Consider the following 18,700-nt stretch of genomic DNA (forward strand, 5'->3'; position numbering starts at 1 on the left):
GTACATGTCCGATAACGCGGGAAGCTTGACTTCCTTGTTTACAATTTTCATAAAGTAAACACTTAATTTTTGCAACAATGACAAGTCTTGTGGCTGAAGAAGATTTGAGCGAGGAGTTTTCTATGTTTGGGATTGAATTAGATGACGAGGATGTCGTTTTAAAACGTATTGCTTTTGTATTTTCTACTCGAACTTTTGGTCGATTCGCAGTCAACACTTTCGTACCAAGTTGTTGTCAGCATTGTGTGTGTTGTTAGTTATGTGTTTTATTCGGAGATATGTATCCACATTAATATGTCATTATGCTTGGCCTAAATATTTTTATTTTTATTTTAGAATATCAAACTTACATTTGAAGCGGAATGTTTATATTTAGGTAGCCATATTAGTCCAAATAATTGTACGTTTACGGTTTTTTTGATCATAAAAACGAGAAATATTACCAGATTATGTTATTTTATATCAGTTCCATACATAGAAATGTCATATCCTACGAATATTCAATAATTATGAGTTTGACGTGTTTTTTTCATTTCTTGCTGTCAATAGCGATATATACATGAAGGGCACCTGCAAGGCTTCAGGGCACAGTTTTTAAACAATCGGAACATTTCGGCCATGGCCGAGTTGTTACGATTGTATTTACGAGGTCTATCATGAAGCTTGTCGGAGGTGGCCGAGTTATTACGATTGGGTCAAGTTGTTCCGCTTGGCATAATTGTTGTCAGTGTCAGTCAACTTTGGTTTTATCGGAAAGGTAAATAATGTGTTTTAATGCATTAAATGCTTGTTTTGTGCAAAATAACTTCACTTACATGGTAAAATATGAATATAAACCTTTATGATCAATTTAAACCATAAAATACTTAACTTAATACAATTTCTATATTTTTCAAAACACCCCCGGTTTTTGCACAAACCCGTTTAGACGTTAGGGATTGGAAGAATCACGTATAACACGTCAATAATTTTAGACTAGCCACAATTAGTGCGTTTAGGGAACTTTTTTAACATTTGGATATTCATTTTTTCCCTAATGCCACAAGTTGACTGATCCATACCCAATGTAAAATATATTCTTCAACTGTTACTCCAAAATACTTAACACTTCACTGTTAAATAAATACACAAAAGTTACACTTGAATTATTTTAGCCAATACCTTTTACTTATTACACTTGTGTTAATTGAAAGATCGACTTCTGTCAATAATCATCGCCATTTTGAAACCATCTAGCAGGTACCCGATATCTTTCCACTCAATATACTTAGCGCTGGGATCTGTCATTCTTGGCTAGAAAAACAACAATAAGGGATATGGACCCGTAGAGTCGCCAAATCAAAAATTGTCAAAGACTCTGAAGCGGCTGTTTATATGGACTAATATTTAGGAATACATTTTTTTAATAAGGCTTAATCTTGATCAAGATTGTAGTACAGTGACACACCTTACGGCATTACTTGACCACGCTAGCATCTAAGTGTTCTGTCTCTTAATCTAGTTTCTTAATCTTGATTATGAATGTGGTCACTTGATTAATTCTGCAAGATACTGTAGAACTGGATTAGGCTGTGGGGTAGTGGATTCCAATCCCTTATTGTATTTGGATTGAAACTGAATTTTAACACATAAGTCAGAGCAAACATTAAGTTTAAATGTTCTTCCTGCATGTTTTTAGTGCCACAAGCACATCTAACAAGATGGTGAACTGGAACTGATTCAGTGTTATTAAGAAATTTAGAAGAAGTGACTTATACTGTTATAGTCCTTTGCTAAAAGGACCAAATTCATACTAGTCATAAACACTCTGACACCAGCGTGGTGAAGAAATGTGGTAAGATGTGTCCTGGTTAGGCTTCTTGAACAATTCTCAGTACCCATCATCGTGCCTTGCACAAAGTATTTCAAGAACAATGATTTTCATTAAGTGTCTTCGAACAACCAAAAAGTTGAAAAACTGTCCAAAACAGTAAGAATAAGAATTCAAATGTTGACAGGTTTCGTTTCAATGTCGACATTTTTAAGATTATTTTTAATCATGTTTTCAATAGTGAACCCTGGTTATTAGAATGACATTTGTCGTTGCTCGTTTGAGTAGGTGGTGTCAAACTCGCCTATGAAACTGAATAATTTTAATAAGGGTTGACATATCTCGACCAAACTTTGTATATAGGACGAGATTAATGATTGCTTTCACATGATTGCAATTGGGGCCCCTAGGGTCATTTTCAAGGTCACTGTTACTAAAAATAGTAATTTATATATGGTTGGCATTTCTTGACTAAACTTGGTAATTATATGGAGCATTTATGGAGACCTTTAATAGGATTTTGTTTGGGGTCCCTGAGGTGAAGGTCACTGAAACCAAAAATGAAAAACAAGTAAAACTGAATAACTTAAGTTAGGATGGACATATCTTTCAAGAGTGTTTTTCTTCACTAAACTTCATTTATAGGAATAGTATATGGATACCTTTCATGGGACCGTGTTTTTGGCCCCTAGGGTGAAGGTCAAGGTCATGATTATTAAAAGTAGAAAAAAGGTGGAAATTGAATAACTTAAGTTAGGGTTGATATATCATGACCAAATTTGGTATTTAGAAGAGTTTTTATGATATTGCATTTAGAGCCCCTAGGGTCAAGGTCAAGGTCTTTGTTTCTAAAAGTAAAAAAACCCAGTTCAAACTGAATCTCAAAGGGAAGGCTGAAGTTCTTCTGTCAATCATTGAAAAACCCAGATTTTGTCACATTGCAGCCTTTCTTGTTTGCTGTTTAATTTGACTTCTTTTTGATGGCTTTTGACTGCAGGCACATATTACATCATTATTGTATTCATTTCTAAGACAAACGTTTTACTAAATTCTAAGACAAGTCATATATATTTGATAACATGAAAAAGCTGACAATGTCCCTGTTTTAAAGTCTGTGAATAGTCTGTAAATAAATATTTGTTGTTGTTTTTTAGTGCAAGAACTGTGCACAATGCATAGACTGGATGCTGGGAATATGGTAACAGAGTGGGTTGCATTTACTCACTCGAAGAAAAATATTACAATGACATTAGACGTCCTGGACCAGTTTGAAAGAGAGGTAAATAGCAACATTGCCATTGTAAATTAAAAAATATATTTATTTTTATATAGGAACCACGGGTCCGACTATCGGACCCATTCCCAATGCAAAATATGAGCTATTTCATCCAATCTTCTGCAAAATATCCTAATTATTATTAATTTTTATGAATATCTTTTTATTCAACATCATGACAAATTATGTTATGTAAAGTTTTAGGGGTAATTAAATTCAGAAATCGTTCAATTTTCATCACATTCAGAGATCAGTATGAAATATTATCTGTCATGATTTATAGCAATTGATATATCAGCCTTTACAGGTCTTTTGAAAGAGGAAAGAAACTAATATTTAATAATTTTTAGCTTGACTATTCAAAGAATATGGAGAGCTATACTACTCACCCAAGCTTCGGCGTCGGCGTCACACCTTGGTTAAGGTTTTGAGTGCAAGCACACATAGGTTAATATCTCAGCAACTACCTGAGGTATTGCATTGATACTTGATAAAATGCTACTCAACAATCCAACCTACTTAATAAACCAAATAAGATTTAACTCTAGTTTGCATTTAATGCAAATAATTGCCCTTTATTATTCAACTTAGAAATTCTGGTTAAGGTTTTGCGTGCAAGCACACATAGGTTAATATCTCAGCAACTACTTGAGGTATTGCATTGAGACTTGATACAAGGGCACTCAACCATCCAACCTACTTAATTAAACAAGTAAGATAACTCTAGTTTGCATTTTATGCAAATAATAGGCCTTTATTATTCGACTTAGAAATTCTGGTTAAGGTTATGCATGCAAGCACACATAGGTTAATATTATTATTCGACTTAGAAATTCTGGTTAAGGTTATGCATGCAAGCACACATAGGTTAATATCTCAGCATCTTCTTGAGGTTTTGCATTGAGACTTGATACAATGGTACTCAACCATCCAACCTACTTAATTAACCAAGTAAGATAACTCCTGTTTGCATCTAATGCAAGTAATTGCTCTTTATTATTCGACTTAAAAATTCTTGTAAAGGTTTTGCGTGCAAGCACACATAGGTTAATATCTCAGCAACTACTTGAGGTATTGCATTGAGACTTGATACAATGGTACTGAACAATCCAACCTACTTAATTAACCAAGTAAGATAACTCTAGTTTGCATTTAATATAAATAATTGCCCTTTATTATTCAACTAAGATATTCTGGTTAAGGTTTTGCGAGTAAACACACATAGGCTAATATCTCAACAACTACTTGAGGTATTCGTTGCATTAAGACTTTATACAATGGTACTCAACCATCCAACCTACTTAATTAACCAAGTAAGATAACTCTAGTTTGCATTATATTCAAATAATGGCCCCTTCTTTAGACATAGAAATTCTGGTTAAGGTTTTGCTTGTTACCACTTTTAAGTCAATACCTCAGCGAATACATCATGTATTGCATTGAAACTTTACACACATGCTCCCAACTATTTAACCTTCTTCTTTAATCAAGTAAGATAACTCTATCTTTCATATTATATAATTTTTCCCCTTTATTTTGCGACTTCGAAATTCTGGTTAAGGTCTTGCATGTTAGCACACATAGGATAATATCTCAGCAATTACTTGATGTATTGCATTGAGACTTTATACAATGGTTTTCAACCACCCAACATAATTGAATAACCAAGTTAGATAACTGTATTTTGCAAATAATGGCCCTTTATTATTAAACTAAAAAATTCTGGTTAAAATGTTCCATGTAAATACATTTATGTTAATATCTCAGCACATCATGTATTGCATTGAAATCTAATCATGTGATCCATGATCCATGCATGTTTCGCCATAACTTTTCAATCCTTACACTGAAAAGCTGCGGAATAGTCGAGCGCGCTGTCTCTGTGACAGCTCTTGTTTCATTGGGAGGAGACTGGAAAGCTTGTTCTTTTAACTGTAAAATTCCCACTATCAGCATATTTCGCGACACAAGTTTTCCCAAAATGTCTAGGGTCTTTTCCCAAAACGGGCAGATAAAGCCCTGCTTAATAGTAAGCCATTAGGATAAAACTGAAATATGATAATAAGAAGGAATCATGAGCGCATCATGAGTAATATTTACGGTATACTTGACTAACTTGAGTCAGATTTACAGTTAATGTAGTGTTTACCACAGGCATTGAGTTTCCCCTTTACATTGACATTAATTTAACACTTATAGGACTTTTGTCAGTGTTTGAAATTGTAAAGTTCTCTCTCTGTTAAATAAACAGTATATTGTATAATTATATTATAACATAACATGCTTTTATTGTAGAGACTGTCAAAGAGGCATCAGAAGACCCCTAAATCAGTGAAAAAGGGAAATGCACCGAAAATTCACAGTATTGACACGCTGCCGTAAGAATGCTGCTTGCGTTGAAATTAAATCTTAATATCAATATAACACAATGGATAAAAACAAAAGTTCTCAGAAATCTGTAAAGAAGATCTAACATTTAAAATTACTGGTTTGTCATGGAAGTGATATGCAGGAATATTTATGCAAGTTAATAATGTGTTTTTCTTTGAGTTACAGTGCAATGTTTTCATTGGTTTGATTATGTTTGTGATATTTTGGTAAAATTCTTGATTTTTAAGCTTTGAGGTGAATCAAAAATTCAGAAGAGAAGTTTGCGAAAACCATTTCAAAATTAGCTGGTTGTATTCAAGTACAGTTTTCTTTTGTCTAAAACAGAATGGATGTTGAGGCAGCAGAGGAATTATACAGTGCCTATGGTGGAAATACTCCAACCTCAAAGGTAATACACCTTGGCTTTTGCTCAAGATATAAAGGAAAAGATGACCAGTAAATGTCAGAGCATCCATGTTTTCAGAGGTGGTTTTGTCACTGTAGCAAATTTTGACTTTTGATAACTGTTTTATAAGTTAATTAATTGGCCCAAGAAAATGATAAGCAGAAGCGAGACTGGTTTTGAGTGTAGTAATGTTAATCTGAATACCGGTACTCACACTTGTACTTTTAATTTGATTAAAGCATTTCACTGCAGAGAACGATTTCGAACAAGAGACAGCATACACCAGAGAATGCCCCCATCAAGAGGTTCACAGGCCCAAATAGGAGCCCAGCAGTGCCGTACAGCCCGTCAAGCTTCTCACCAGCTAGGTACATACCTTACTGATGCCGGCAAGACTGTGGTGTTCTGTCTGGCATTCAGCCTGCAATACATATATTTCACTCATGCTTTTTAGTGAAATATGGCATTTTATGAGTGAGATAACAACCCAAAATTATATTTTTTTCCCAATTTAATAAATGCAGACTACGTAAATGAATAAAAAAGCAACAAATTTCTTGAAAAATAAATAAAATCTTGACAAGACTAACTCTTTCACAGCATAATGTATGCATAAAAAAGTGAAAACATGTATATTTGCCATTATATTAGCTATTTTGACCTGAATTTGTATTTTTCCCAAAGTTGACTTTTTTCCCAATTTGCTAGGCTCAGGCAGTAAAAATAATTAAAAAAAATCACTGGTTTAAGGGATGTCATCTATACTCCATTATTGATAATTCTAAGCTCTGAACATAATTATGTTATTCATTGAAGAATAAAATGGCATGAGATATAGTTTGCAAGACATTTATTTTTCAAGCTTGATCATTCTAAGCTCTGGACATATGTTATTCACTGATGAATAAAATGGCATGAGATATAGTTTTATAGACATTTAATTTTAAGCTTTTTAAGCACAGTTCAAATCAGGTCACAAACCAATGTATAATTATCATGATGTTTGTTTATTTAGTGTCTTTATAACATCTTATTAAAGTACCACACCCGCAAAGAAATACAATTCTCGCACAAACCGCGGTGATGTAGTAGCCAGCCTTAGCGACACCGATGGAACTGCCTGGCACGGATCTGGCAAAGAAGTCACCATAGAAACATACGCTCCCGAGCAAAATGTAACTAGGAACTTCAAGTACATGTTTCAAAAGATGTCTGACAAAAGAGATGGTATGTTTCATTTTGGTATCAAATGTATAGCAGTGGTCGGAATTAACACAAGCCCGGAAGCCCTGCACTGGTAAAACGTCTTGCGGGCTTGTTCAAATTCTGAATTTTATATAGTAGGGCTTGAACAAGTTTTTGAACAAGCCCTGCTATATAATACAGAATTTGAGCAAGCCCAAAAGACATATTACCAGTGCAGAGCTTGCGGGCTTGTGCTAATTTCGACCACTGAGGATGTGCCCTGATGGCTCGAGTACTTATTATTCTTTTATGACTGATCTTCTAAACATGTTTTTTCGGCCCCATTCCCCTCTTGAAAGTTTTTTTTTTTCCAACCCAGGTAATAAAATCCCCTGAATTTTTTTTTTTTTTTCATGACCACCGAACCTTTAACATTTTGCAAATGTGTTAATGAAGTGCCATTCATGTTTATAGGTTTATTAAATAAAAAGTTTATAAAAGATGCTAGTATTTTTTCCCCTTTTTTGGCCAAAATGACACTTATATTCCTCCTCCTCAAACAGCCATGCCACTATTCCCTTAAAATTGAAAAAAACACACTGTCATATTCAGAATTATCAAATTCATTTAGTATAAATGATCATGTTTTCATTTTATTAAAGTGCTAAACGACATGATAGAAGACATGGCAGAACACATCCAGAAAGTCCACAACATTGAGGAGTTTTCCCATGTGGCTTTGCCCACACAGGAAGAGGTCACAATTGTTGGCCGGATATGTTGTGACAGTAATGGAAAGCTGAATGCTAAGTCAGTGGTTCTTGAAGGCTCTATTGATATGTCATCTGGTAAGATGATTCCAGTAGACCTTTCACAACTCAAGGAGTTTGCCTTGTTTCCGGGCCAGATGGTTGCCATGACTGGACACAATAGCACAGGGCAGAAATTTGTTGCCAGTAAATTGCTTGAGGTACAGTATATAATGTATTCATGCCATGTTTTTAGTGGTTAGGGACTTGAAGCTTACATTAATAAGCATTTTAATATCAGTTTTGTCCATCTGAAACATAAGTTCATTTTGAAGATCTGATCATTCTCCAAACATTTGCTAGTTGTCGAATAAAACAACAACAACAACAACTACATTACAAAATAACAAAGCTCTCAATGTCAGTCTTAAAGCTTTAAAAGGCCATAAATTAAAAAGGGTATATGACTTTGTACTAGGGATGCAAACGAATATTCGAATATTCGAATATTCGATCAAAGTTTGATATTCGAATGTCAAAATTGGTATTCGAATATTCAAAAAAAGTTCAATAAAGAGAATAAAACACATTTTGCCTACAACGCTGATCTTGTTTATAAAGTTCGTTTGTCTTGTTTTTACAACGATTGGCCCCTTTTGCCAGATGTGTGAATGTGATGACTAGACACGCGTCATGTGTCATTTAGGGACATAACGCCGGGTACTATAAAAAGTCCCCCTACTTTTACAACAACTAGCTAGGGATCGGCTTGAACACCAATGTATTGTCTTGGCTGTAACTACTGTACAACAAAGCGCAAATCGAAGTGATGATATGAATGCCATGTGCTACAAAAATGTTGTTGCATATATGTGCTTTTTAAATAAATTGTTTCCATGTTTCGATACAATTTTCGTGCTTTGAAATGGATTTTAGGATATATTTCCTCTCTTGTTGTACAATAGCTGAGTCCAATACACTTATGTTTTCGTTTAATTATTTTACTAGAACCGAGTTCGTTTGGGGTTTCCATATCTTTATTTAGTCAATTAAGAGGTCAATCTCAGAACGAGGCTGATCATCCTACGGAAAGACCCTCCATTGGCGCAAAACACTGTTTGACTAGGAATCCATCTAATTTCACATTGTTTACAAAAGGCAGCAGAATTGAACTATTCGATTTGTTTTTTATAATGTATAAATAATTGCTTTTTTCTTCCTGAAAATGGAGAATTTCAAAGGCTCATTTGGGGAAATCAGGGTCCGTCGCGCGTACTGGCTACGACAAAGTAGGGTAAAAAACGCCCCGGCTATTGCTTTAGCGAATAATAATAATAGTTTAATACATCTTCTAAAATACGTATTTCGGTAATCGAATATTCGAATATTCGATCGAAAGAATTACCGAATATTCGAATATCAATTTTGCCATTCGTTTGCATCCCTACTTTGTACACATTTAAGTTTGTAATGAAAGACATTAACACGCAAGCATACTTCTTTATTTTCACTTATGTTTAAGCTGGTCCTTATTTTTCAAAGAATAAGAAATTTGGAATATTGTGATAGCTTTGGTGTTGTTGGCACAGTGCAAATAGTTATAACCTTGGCTATTACTAAAAGTTATTGAAGATATAAATAAAACTTGTTGTTGCAAGAGGCAATACACAAATAACAGAAAAAAATCGAGTATTTTTGTTCATGGTGCTCTTGGTAATACTCATTATTTCAGGTGACATTGTTTGTGTTTTCAGAGCGTTCCTCTCCCTCTACCAGAGATAAAAACTTCCCAAGAGAACGCATCTCGTCTGAGCCTCCTCGTGGCCGCGGGGCCTTTCTCAACATCTGACAGTCTCTCATACGAACCTCTGTCTGATCTCGTTGAACAAATCAGGATTGTTCGACCTGACGTCTGCATTTTGGTATCGACTTAAGTGATTGTGTTATTTTATTTTGCCTTAATATCAAAATCATCCAAGTGTGATAAAGTACTTATGTCATTATGTCAGAGGTTATTATATCATATGATAAGTGAAATACTTAACTTAAGAAATTCACTTAAGTTAGGAAATGATTTAAGATGCTTTGGGAATATATTAAGTGCTTCGATAATTAATATAGATCTGTGTTATTTTAAATCAAGAGCATATTTAAAAATGATCCTGTGGACGATTACAATAAGTATTCTTTTTATGTAGGCACACTGTTATGCAAACAAATGAATATAATAATAAAAACTATTGCATCTTGAATTTGAATAACAAATGTTTTTGCACTGTTATTGGCAAAAAGCATTTTCTCGTAAGGCCTAAAAAAAAAATACATTTGGTTCGGGTTACCCGACCCTACCTACGGAATAGGCGCCGACCCTACCGTTTTTATAGTCAGTTTGAAAAAAAATTGAAAAACTAAAAAAAAAAAAAAAAATTTTTTTTTTTTTTTTTTAATTGCTTTTCAATGTGTAGTTTAACACCTTAAATGCTTATACAGGAGATAACTTTAACACCATTCTCCAATGATGAAAATAACATTCTTACATAAAGCCTAATAAAAAATAAAAAAAATAAAAAAAAAAGCCTACCTACCCTACCTATTTTTGAAAAGGATGTAACCCTAACCAAACAATTTTTTTTTTAGGCCTAATGACAGACAATCTTGCACATACTCATCTCAGCAATGGTTGAAGGTCATTAAAATTCATTGACCCAAAATATGACCCTGGCGTGTACCAGCCTGATAACCCTTTGACCAGCTACGAGTTTGAGATTATATTGTGTATCCTGACCTAGGTTCTAGGTTAAGGGTTACCGATTCACCTGCTTAAAATCAATAACGGCTGACTGCAGATTTAACAGAATAAAATAAAACAGGCCAGTGTGTTGCATTTGAAAAACATGCCATCCCATTTGACAAAATATAGTTTCAAACACTAGTAATTTTTATTGCTGTCAACAATGTTTGATTAATATTTGTTTTCTTCAGATGGGTCCTTTCGTCGACTGTAAAAATACAGAAATTGAGGTAGGTTGCATTTTTTAGTGGTGCAGATAATGCATGTTCTTTTTGGCGTATAGGAGGGGGGGGGGGATTTCTTTCATGGGGATGGGAAGGCTTTGGGCGACTGGTCTGGACCAATTATGATTTCAAAAGTTTGGAAGCCCTGCTCACCGTACCCGGTATATTGTTTTGATTTCCAGAGAACTTTTTTCACAATTGTTGGGTTTAAGCCATGTTTAACGTTTGTGTCAGTTTTATGTAAACATTGACAGTAAATTTTCAATTGCCTCCTTGATTGGTGAAAAATCACGAATAGCGACCTTCAGCAATTTACAGTATTCAATTATTTAAAGTTTAATCAAAAGGTAAATTGTCATACTGGTATCCTTTGTGTTGTAAGCGACAATGGGGACAGGCACAAACAAATTTTAAGCTTTTAGTATATAAATGTACTGGTTATTCATAAATGATATTGACATGGAACATTGTATAACTGTTAACTATGACAATACAAATGTGTAGCAAGTCCCAAAACACTGGCTTTAATATTTGCATCTTTTTCAACTGAGAAAAAAGGGACGATTGTTGCCTTCTGCCATTTTCTTCCCGAGTGCTAGTTACATTATTAATATTTTTATATGCATGTGGCTTTAACACTAAATATTTCTTACAGTGATAGCCTTGTCGTTCAATAAATCATAATTGACATGGCTCTGAATTTCAGAAATACTTCATATAATCAATAACTCAAATCATAACTGTCACGGTATCATTACCTGTAAAGTTGTTGGAAAGGTGTGTAAGCCGTTCAGTAGATCAGGCAGTACTTGGGTTCAATATATTCTTCTGTTAAACAAAGCAGGTAACATCTGGAGGTCAGCCGTAATCTGATATAAGTCATATCAACGCAGTTTTATTGGTATGTATCGTTAATAAACGAATATGTAATAAGTATCCAGTTTTAACATGTGATGTTGCATTTTCAGAACGGCAATTGTACCTTGCCATTTGAGGAAATATTCCAGTCAAAGATAGAAGAAATTGCCCAAGCTACTGAAAAGTGAGTGATTTTTTTGGTTTTTTAACACTACTCTTAAATGATCATAGTAACCAATTAAGGATTGATCGCATTTTTTCTTGACTTTATGATGTATGAACGCAGTAGGGCAGGTAAGCAAATTCCATGAAGTGTGCTAGCGCTTCTTTTTCATTTGCTGGCTTGTCTTACTTCGTTCATACATAAAGGCAAGAAAAAATGTGATCTATTATATTTACAATTACAGAAAATGTTCATTGCGATTAAAAATTTGTAGTTTCTTCTGCAATTGAGTATTTGTAAAGAAGTTTAAACGACATCACATGTTTGTATTAAAGAATATATAATTTTTGTAATGTCGTATATCATTGGCTAAATGATGTCGCTATTATCCAATCGGAGCGCAATATTGAAGTAAACAATGACTTCATAACTCCATGCATGTTATACAATATGAAAGTCAAGTTTTATCTACACAAAGGACTAGGAGAATGTAAATATTTATTAATAGATCTGTGCAATTCCTATTGAGCCACACTATAAACAATATTATTATTTATTCAGGTAACTGCCAATTGACAGTTTCTTGATGAATAATAAGCTGTAAGAATCGGTACATTCAGAATCAATCCCACAGTTCTAAAGATATCTAAGTATTGAAATTCATTTTCGGTACATTATGGTATCTGGAATACTGGCTTAACCATTGAAGCAAATTACACTTCTCGGGTGAATTGCCAGTTTAAAGAGCGCATAAATTCCCCTTGAAAAGTAATGTCACATATTCCATTGTGTGAAATAAAGTAAAAAAAGCAAATATCTGCATTTAGCTTCGGGTTTTTTTATGACCGGGAAAGGACTTACTAAGTGGACAATACAGCACCAGGCATTTTGAAAATATTTCTTAATACAAAAAAAAAAAACTACAAAATTATGGACATATTGTGGTGCTATATATAACTTGCTATTCTTATATCTATATCATTGTGCAGTCGCATTAACAATGATTTTAAAGTGACACTCGTACTTAAAATCAATACATGTATGTATTACAATCATAAATTTTGAGTGATAAGCCTTGAACTACTTTCTGAATGATGCATTTATGGAAAATATTAATTACTGATAACAAGATTATAACTGTGTAATTAACAGCTGAAAACGCACAAATATTAAATGACTGGAGGTCCTAAAAGATTTACAGTGATCTACTATCATCTCATAAGGTAGAAATACTGTGTTTTCTGCACATTTCTTTCAAATTAAACAAGTATTCTTCATAAGAACCATTAGTGCATCTTATAGTATTAGTATTTCTCTATTTCAGTTTGAATGTGAAGGTCGTGATTCTGCCGTCGTACCGAGACATTCACCATGATCCATTGTACCCAACACCTCCGTACAAATACGAAAACTCAAAACATAAAGTAAGAAAACAATAAGATTAAATTTTTATGTCAATATAAGTGAGTTTTATGATTTTGTAATGTGTTTTAAAATGAATTTTTTGTTTGTTTATTCTTAATGCGCATACCTTAAAGCTGCACTCTCACAGATTGAACGTTTTAACAACTTTTTTATTTTTTGTCTTGGAACGAGCCAATTTTTGCGAAAATCCTTGGAAACCAGTTATATACGACTGCTTACAAAAATTTAGATTGCAGATTTTTATATTTAAGTTCAAAAATTGATGTTTTTTGCATTTTTCTTAAAAACATATTAAAACATTAATTTTCGAACAGAAATATCAAAATCTATGATCTGATTTTTTATCAGCAATCTTATGACTTATATCATTGGTTTGCAGATATTTACGCAAAAAAAATGCTCTTTCCAAGACAAAAAATAAAAAAGTTGTAAAAAGAGTTAATCTGTGAGAGTGTAGCTTTAAGAACTCCTGTAGGAACAAACTGCATGTAATTGTCAAATTATGTTTTAATAATTTGCTTATAATCTTATCTAGTAAATGGTTATCTGTGTAGCATGATAACACTTGTTATAAATGGCTTCATTTGTAACAAATACCAACAATTCTTATACAGTTTATTTTGCCGACATTAACAAGTCTCCATGAGTTGCAAAAGCCAAGAGAGATGTCTCATGGTCCTTTACAGCTTTCAGTGCTACAGACGCAGTGTGCTTAATTCTTTTTAGCATTGTGCAATTTCTTCAGATTTCTCTTGAAGCCTTTGAATTCGTGATCTTCCTACAAACAGAACGTTCTTTAAAAATCATAGTCATAGACAGAACTTTTTAGTACCAGATGAAATTCATAATTGTCATTTAGGTTGACTGAAACCCTGAAATTAAATTTTGTTTTTCCCTGCAGCACATACAGTTTCACACGGACCCATGCACACTGCGCATCAACAATGTCGTGGTTGGTCTGACCTCAACCGACGTTCTTTTCCAAATGGGCAGTGAGGAGATCGCTTTGTAAGTTTTTCTTCATGGCTATTTAACTTCTCTTATAAATAGGGTGTTAGCTGAAAGGTTCTAAAGGGGCGCTGCACCCGATCCTTCTTTGGTAGCTCTCTTCTGGCCCCATGAAGACGAACCTGTTCACCCATCTTCTTTCATGGAATTAAGGTTTATGATTAGGCCTAAAAAAAAAAATTGTTTGGTTAGGGTTACATCCTTTTCAAAAATAGGTAGGGTAGGTAGGCTTTTTTTTTTTTTTTTTTTATTAGGCTTTATATAAGAATGTCATTTTCATCATTGGAGAATGGTTTAAAGTTAAATTCTATATAAGCAATTAAGGTTTTAAACTACATATTGAAAAGCAAAAAAAAAAAGCAAAAAAAAAATTTTTTTTTTTTTTTTTTGTTAGTTTTTCATTTTTTTTTCAAACTGACTAAATAAACGGTAGGGTCGGCGCCTATTCCGTAGGTAGGGTCGGGTAACCCGAACCAAATGTATTTTTTTTTTAGGCCTTATCTAATAATTGTCTGTTTTGTTTGTTTTTGTTAAAATCTTTTTATATGATCACAAATGCATACAAACTTTTCATATTTGACAATTTACCTTAAAATTACTTCACATTAACTCAACTTTTCATATTTTCTGTCCAATAGCCCGATACATTGTGCATCTTCTACCCTATGCACCCTGCTGTTAAAGGCCTAGTTTAAGCCTTCTATAAGTGACCCCCCCTAAAACTGTGTATGGTTCACAATTTCTGTGATTCGATCTTAATCTTTATTGCCTTGTGCTGTCTATCAGACCTCTGATCTGAGTATCCTGCTGTGCAGTTCAAGTTTTATTATAGAAATAGTCAACCCTTTATGGGTGCATTTAACAGGGGATGCACAGCAGGGGACCATCATGCCAAACATTCCTTAAACTAGGCCTTTAACCCAACACTTCCAAGATATTAGATTCATACTTAATAAATTTCCTCACAGTTTCAATACATGTTTTGTGTCAAATTATGTAAATAATGCTTTAATATAGTTAGATTTATTGCCTTTTGTATACTTAGAAATTATGACATTTTTTATGGTTTTGATAACAACCATTTGAGATATTAAGTGCAAACTTTTACTACTTGCTCAGAACAAGTCAATAGATCAGGAAAACAATACATTAGTCAAGGATGTCATACACTAATCAAAAATAAAAGACTTGCTACAGCAGCTGTCAAAAACTTGATAACATCATTACATGCCATCAAATTGCGCCCCCATCCAAATATGCTATCATTTAGGGCCCTTATCACTCCTGTGATGGCTTTTGTTTTTTTTTCACAACAAGCAAGCCGATAAGGGGAAACATTACAGACAGGTTCCCTCATACATCTTAAACATCTCTGCTAAACAAATCGCTAGGAAATGAAACAATGTTTACCTCTGATTTCATGGCACTGCTGTAATTGAATGATATTTCAAATATAAGATAAACACCCATAATATAATAATGCATTATATAAATATCATATGGCAGCATGTGTGACATTAATAACGCCGAGGGTGACATTCTGTTTCGAGGGTTGACAATATCAATGTCACACATATGATATTTATTTTATTATACCAAACAAAATTAAGTACATAAAAAGTTTTAAAATGTTTTTAATTAATTTAATTCAAAAAGTTTAACAAGGTAAACGAGACATGTTTACTTGCTGACAGTTCCTGTTGTCTGATGCTTTTGTGTACACATTGAATAGCGACGTCACTACTGAATGTTTATAAGGGAAGCATTCCTTAGCAATCAAGTCATGGTTTAGCTAAAATATTGAAGCAGTCATTTGCCCTTATATGACATTCAAAATGTCACTGTGGTCACATGATCTGACAGTTAATTTTTGCTTGGTCACGTGTCAAAAAGGTTGAAAGTGTTTCTGATAGTAAAAATATATCTTTTTCGGGTAAAGGGATTTTACCATTGTAGACAAAAGTGAGGTATAATAATACAGTATGTTCTTCTTTTAAAGAAAAATGAGAGGAATGTAATATGTTGTACACTGTTATCTGTTTCAGTCCACCAGGTGGCAGTGACAGGCTGGGCAGACTGGTTCAACATCTGCTCTCACAACACAGGTACAGTTACACTTAGAAGAGTAACCAGTCTAAAGCATTAGGCTAGAGTGAAATTAAGCTTGAAATGTGCACTCTTTTTAGAAATAACAAAAGTTGTCAATTGTGACAAATGCCCTCAAAAAGTCTTGTTTAGCCGATAGCCATTAGTCTTTGAGCCTTTCGTTTCTGACATATTTCCAAGACAGCGTTTCAATTCAGTTTGGAAATATTGATTGCTAACATTTCTCAAGATATAAGTCACTGCAAGACTGAGTGGATGTCAACTCATTTCTGTTGTACTTTTAAATGAGAATGTTGAGCATCATTGAATATGTATGAATGTGAACATCTTATATAATGCTAGAGAAACTTTCGCAAGGATTCATTTTTTTTAATGAAGACAAAAAACAGAATAGAAAATGGTAAAAAAAATAAGCTTTTAAAGAGTTGTATGTTAACTTTGTGAAAAAACTAGTTGAGGTCATTAATTCCACTTTCTAGCTACTATCCGTTCTACCCGCCCAGTGAGGAGATGTGTATCGACTATGAGAAGTTCCCGGCCTCAGGGTTTATGCCGACAACGCCGCACATTTTCATCTTACCCTCGGAGTTCAAACAGTTTATAAAGGTTCGTTATTACTGTTCTTAGTCATTTATTACAGTTTATAAATGTTACAAAATGATATAATTAAAAGCTTTTCCTCATAAATAAATGTTCTATTTATCATATTTATAGCGTACAAATTTAACATTATGTGCTTGTCAATATTTGTTATTTCTCCACTTTAAAGACCAAAACAGTTTGTCCATACTTTAGGTGGTTTGTAAAATGTCCCTCTTCATGGAGTACAGTGTCCAACTTTATGTTCTTGTTAATGTTTATCCAGTTGTGTTTCATCATTTATTTACACATTCAATCTTTTAGGACTTGTTATATTTACACTAATAATTAAACTGAGTCTAAACAAATTTGCCTGAGATAATTTTGAAGAGTTGTGTAGAAATTACTGCCAATGATTATTCGTTATCACAACACTGTTATTTTGATACTTCGGATGTAATTTACATTTGAAAGATCACTTTTATAGCCATACTATTGTTCTGTATACAGGATATAAAGGGTTGCTGCTGTATCAACCCAGGACGGCTCACCAAGGGGCTTACAGGAAGTACGTTTGCCAAGGTTGTCGTGGAAACCAACAAACTGGCCAGTAATCAGCCTTTAGTGAAAAATGTGACTGCACAAATTGTCCGAGTATAAAAATTACTAATTTAGGGTTATTTACTTCTGTTTAGTATATAATAATTTGAATATCAGTCATACATAGTACATAATAATTTGAAAATCAGTCATACTTAGTATATAGAATAATTTGAATATCAGTCATACATAGTATTTTCTTTGTTCTTTGGATTTTATTAAGCTATAGCAATTTCAAGTAGTATGGAAATCATGTAAAAGACTAATAAAATTGTACATGCATACCAACCAGAAACAATAAATGAACGGAGACAGTCCAGCATTGGTCTCGTAGTTAATAATGTTGAAACAGAAAATGTGACCTCATAGTTGCTTGTGACTTGAAAATAAAATTGTAAATCCATGCCTTCTTTCAGTTATATTTCTTACATCTTACTCAAAGATAACCCCATCTCCAATCATGATGATGAGCAGACCTTGTCAGTTTAATGACTTTACCTCGATATTCATGTTAACCTGTTGAGGAGCAGATCTTATCAGTTTAATGACTGTACCAAGATATTCATGTTAACATGTTGAGGAGCAAATGTTGTTGGTTTATGACTTTACCAAGATATTCATGTTAACATGTTGAGGAGCAGATGTTGTTGGTTCAATGACTGTACCAAGATATTCATGTTAACCTGCTGAGGAGCAGATCTTGCTGGTTTAATGACTGTACCAAGATATTCATGTTAACCTGTTGAGGAGCAGATCTTGTTGGTTTAATGACTGTACCAAGATATTCATGTTAACCTGTTGAGGAGCAGATCTTGTTGGTTTAATGACAGTACCAAGATATTCATGTTAACCTGTTGAGGAGAAGATCTTGTTGGTTCAATGACTGTAACAAGATATTCATCTTAACCTGTTTAGGAGCAGATCTTGTTGGTTCAATGACTGCCTAGATATTCATGTTAACCTGTTTAGGAGCAGATCTTGTCAGTTCAATGACCAGACAGATAATCATGTTAAGTAGTAAAGCAGCATATCTAGTCAGTGGAAGAGATCAGGAAGCATATCTCATTCAGAATAATGACTGTGCAAAGAAAATCATGTTAGTTAAAGACAAGACCTTGTCATTTCACTGACTGTGCAGAGAATCATGTTA

At 33.7% G+C, this 18,700-nt stretch overlaps 1 protein-coding gene across 1 annotated transcript; it reads left to right on the forward strand.

The window, feature by feature from the left end:
* Positions 1–3: 3 nt before the first annotated feature.
* On the forward strand, positions 4–17,953 carry LOC128208998 (DNA polymerase alpha subunit B-like). The gene is made up of 15 exons (XM_052912784.1): positions 4–165; positions 2,965–3,089; positions 5,382–5,464; positions 5,802–5,865; positions 6,115–6,230; positions 6,902–7,089; positions 7,710–8,017; positions 9,551–9,718; positions 10,779–10,817; positions 11,780–11,853; positions 13,157–13,256; positions 14,159–14,265; positions 16,311–16,370; positions 16,851–16,977; positions 17,461–17,953. The coding sequence occupies exons 1-15, from the start codon at positions 78–80 to the stop codon at positions 17,608–17,610; spliced, it is 1,797 nt and encodes a 598-aa protein (XP_052768744.1). The 5' UTR covers positions 4–77; the 3' UTR covers positions 17,611–17,953.
* The last annotated feature ends 747 nt before the right edge of the window (positions 17,954–18,700 follow it).

This window comes from Mya arenaria, chromosome 11, assembly GCF_026914265.1.
Source record: "Mya arenaria isolate MELC-2E11 chromosome 11, ASM2691426v1".
NCBI classification, from domain to species: domain Eukaryota; kingdom Metazoa; phylum Mollusca; class Bivalvia; order Myida; family Myidae; genus Mya; species Mya arenaria.

Coding starts and splice junctions, on each gene's coding strand:
- LOC128208998 (XM_052912784.1), top strand. CDS start 78: ATGACAAGTCTTGTGGCTGAAGAAGATTTGAGCGAGGAGTTTTCTATG. Junction 7,090..7,709: donor GATGTCTGACAAAAGAGATG/GTATGTTTCATT, acceptor ATTTTATTAAAG/TGCTAAACGACATGATAGAA. Junction 14,266..16,310: donor GGCAGTGAGGAGATCGCTTT/GTAAGTTTTTCT, acceptor TATCTGTTTCAG/TCCACCAGGTGGCAGTGACA.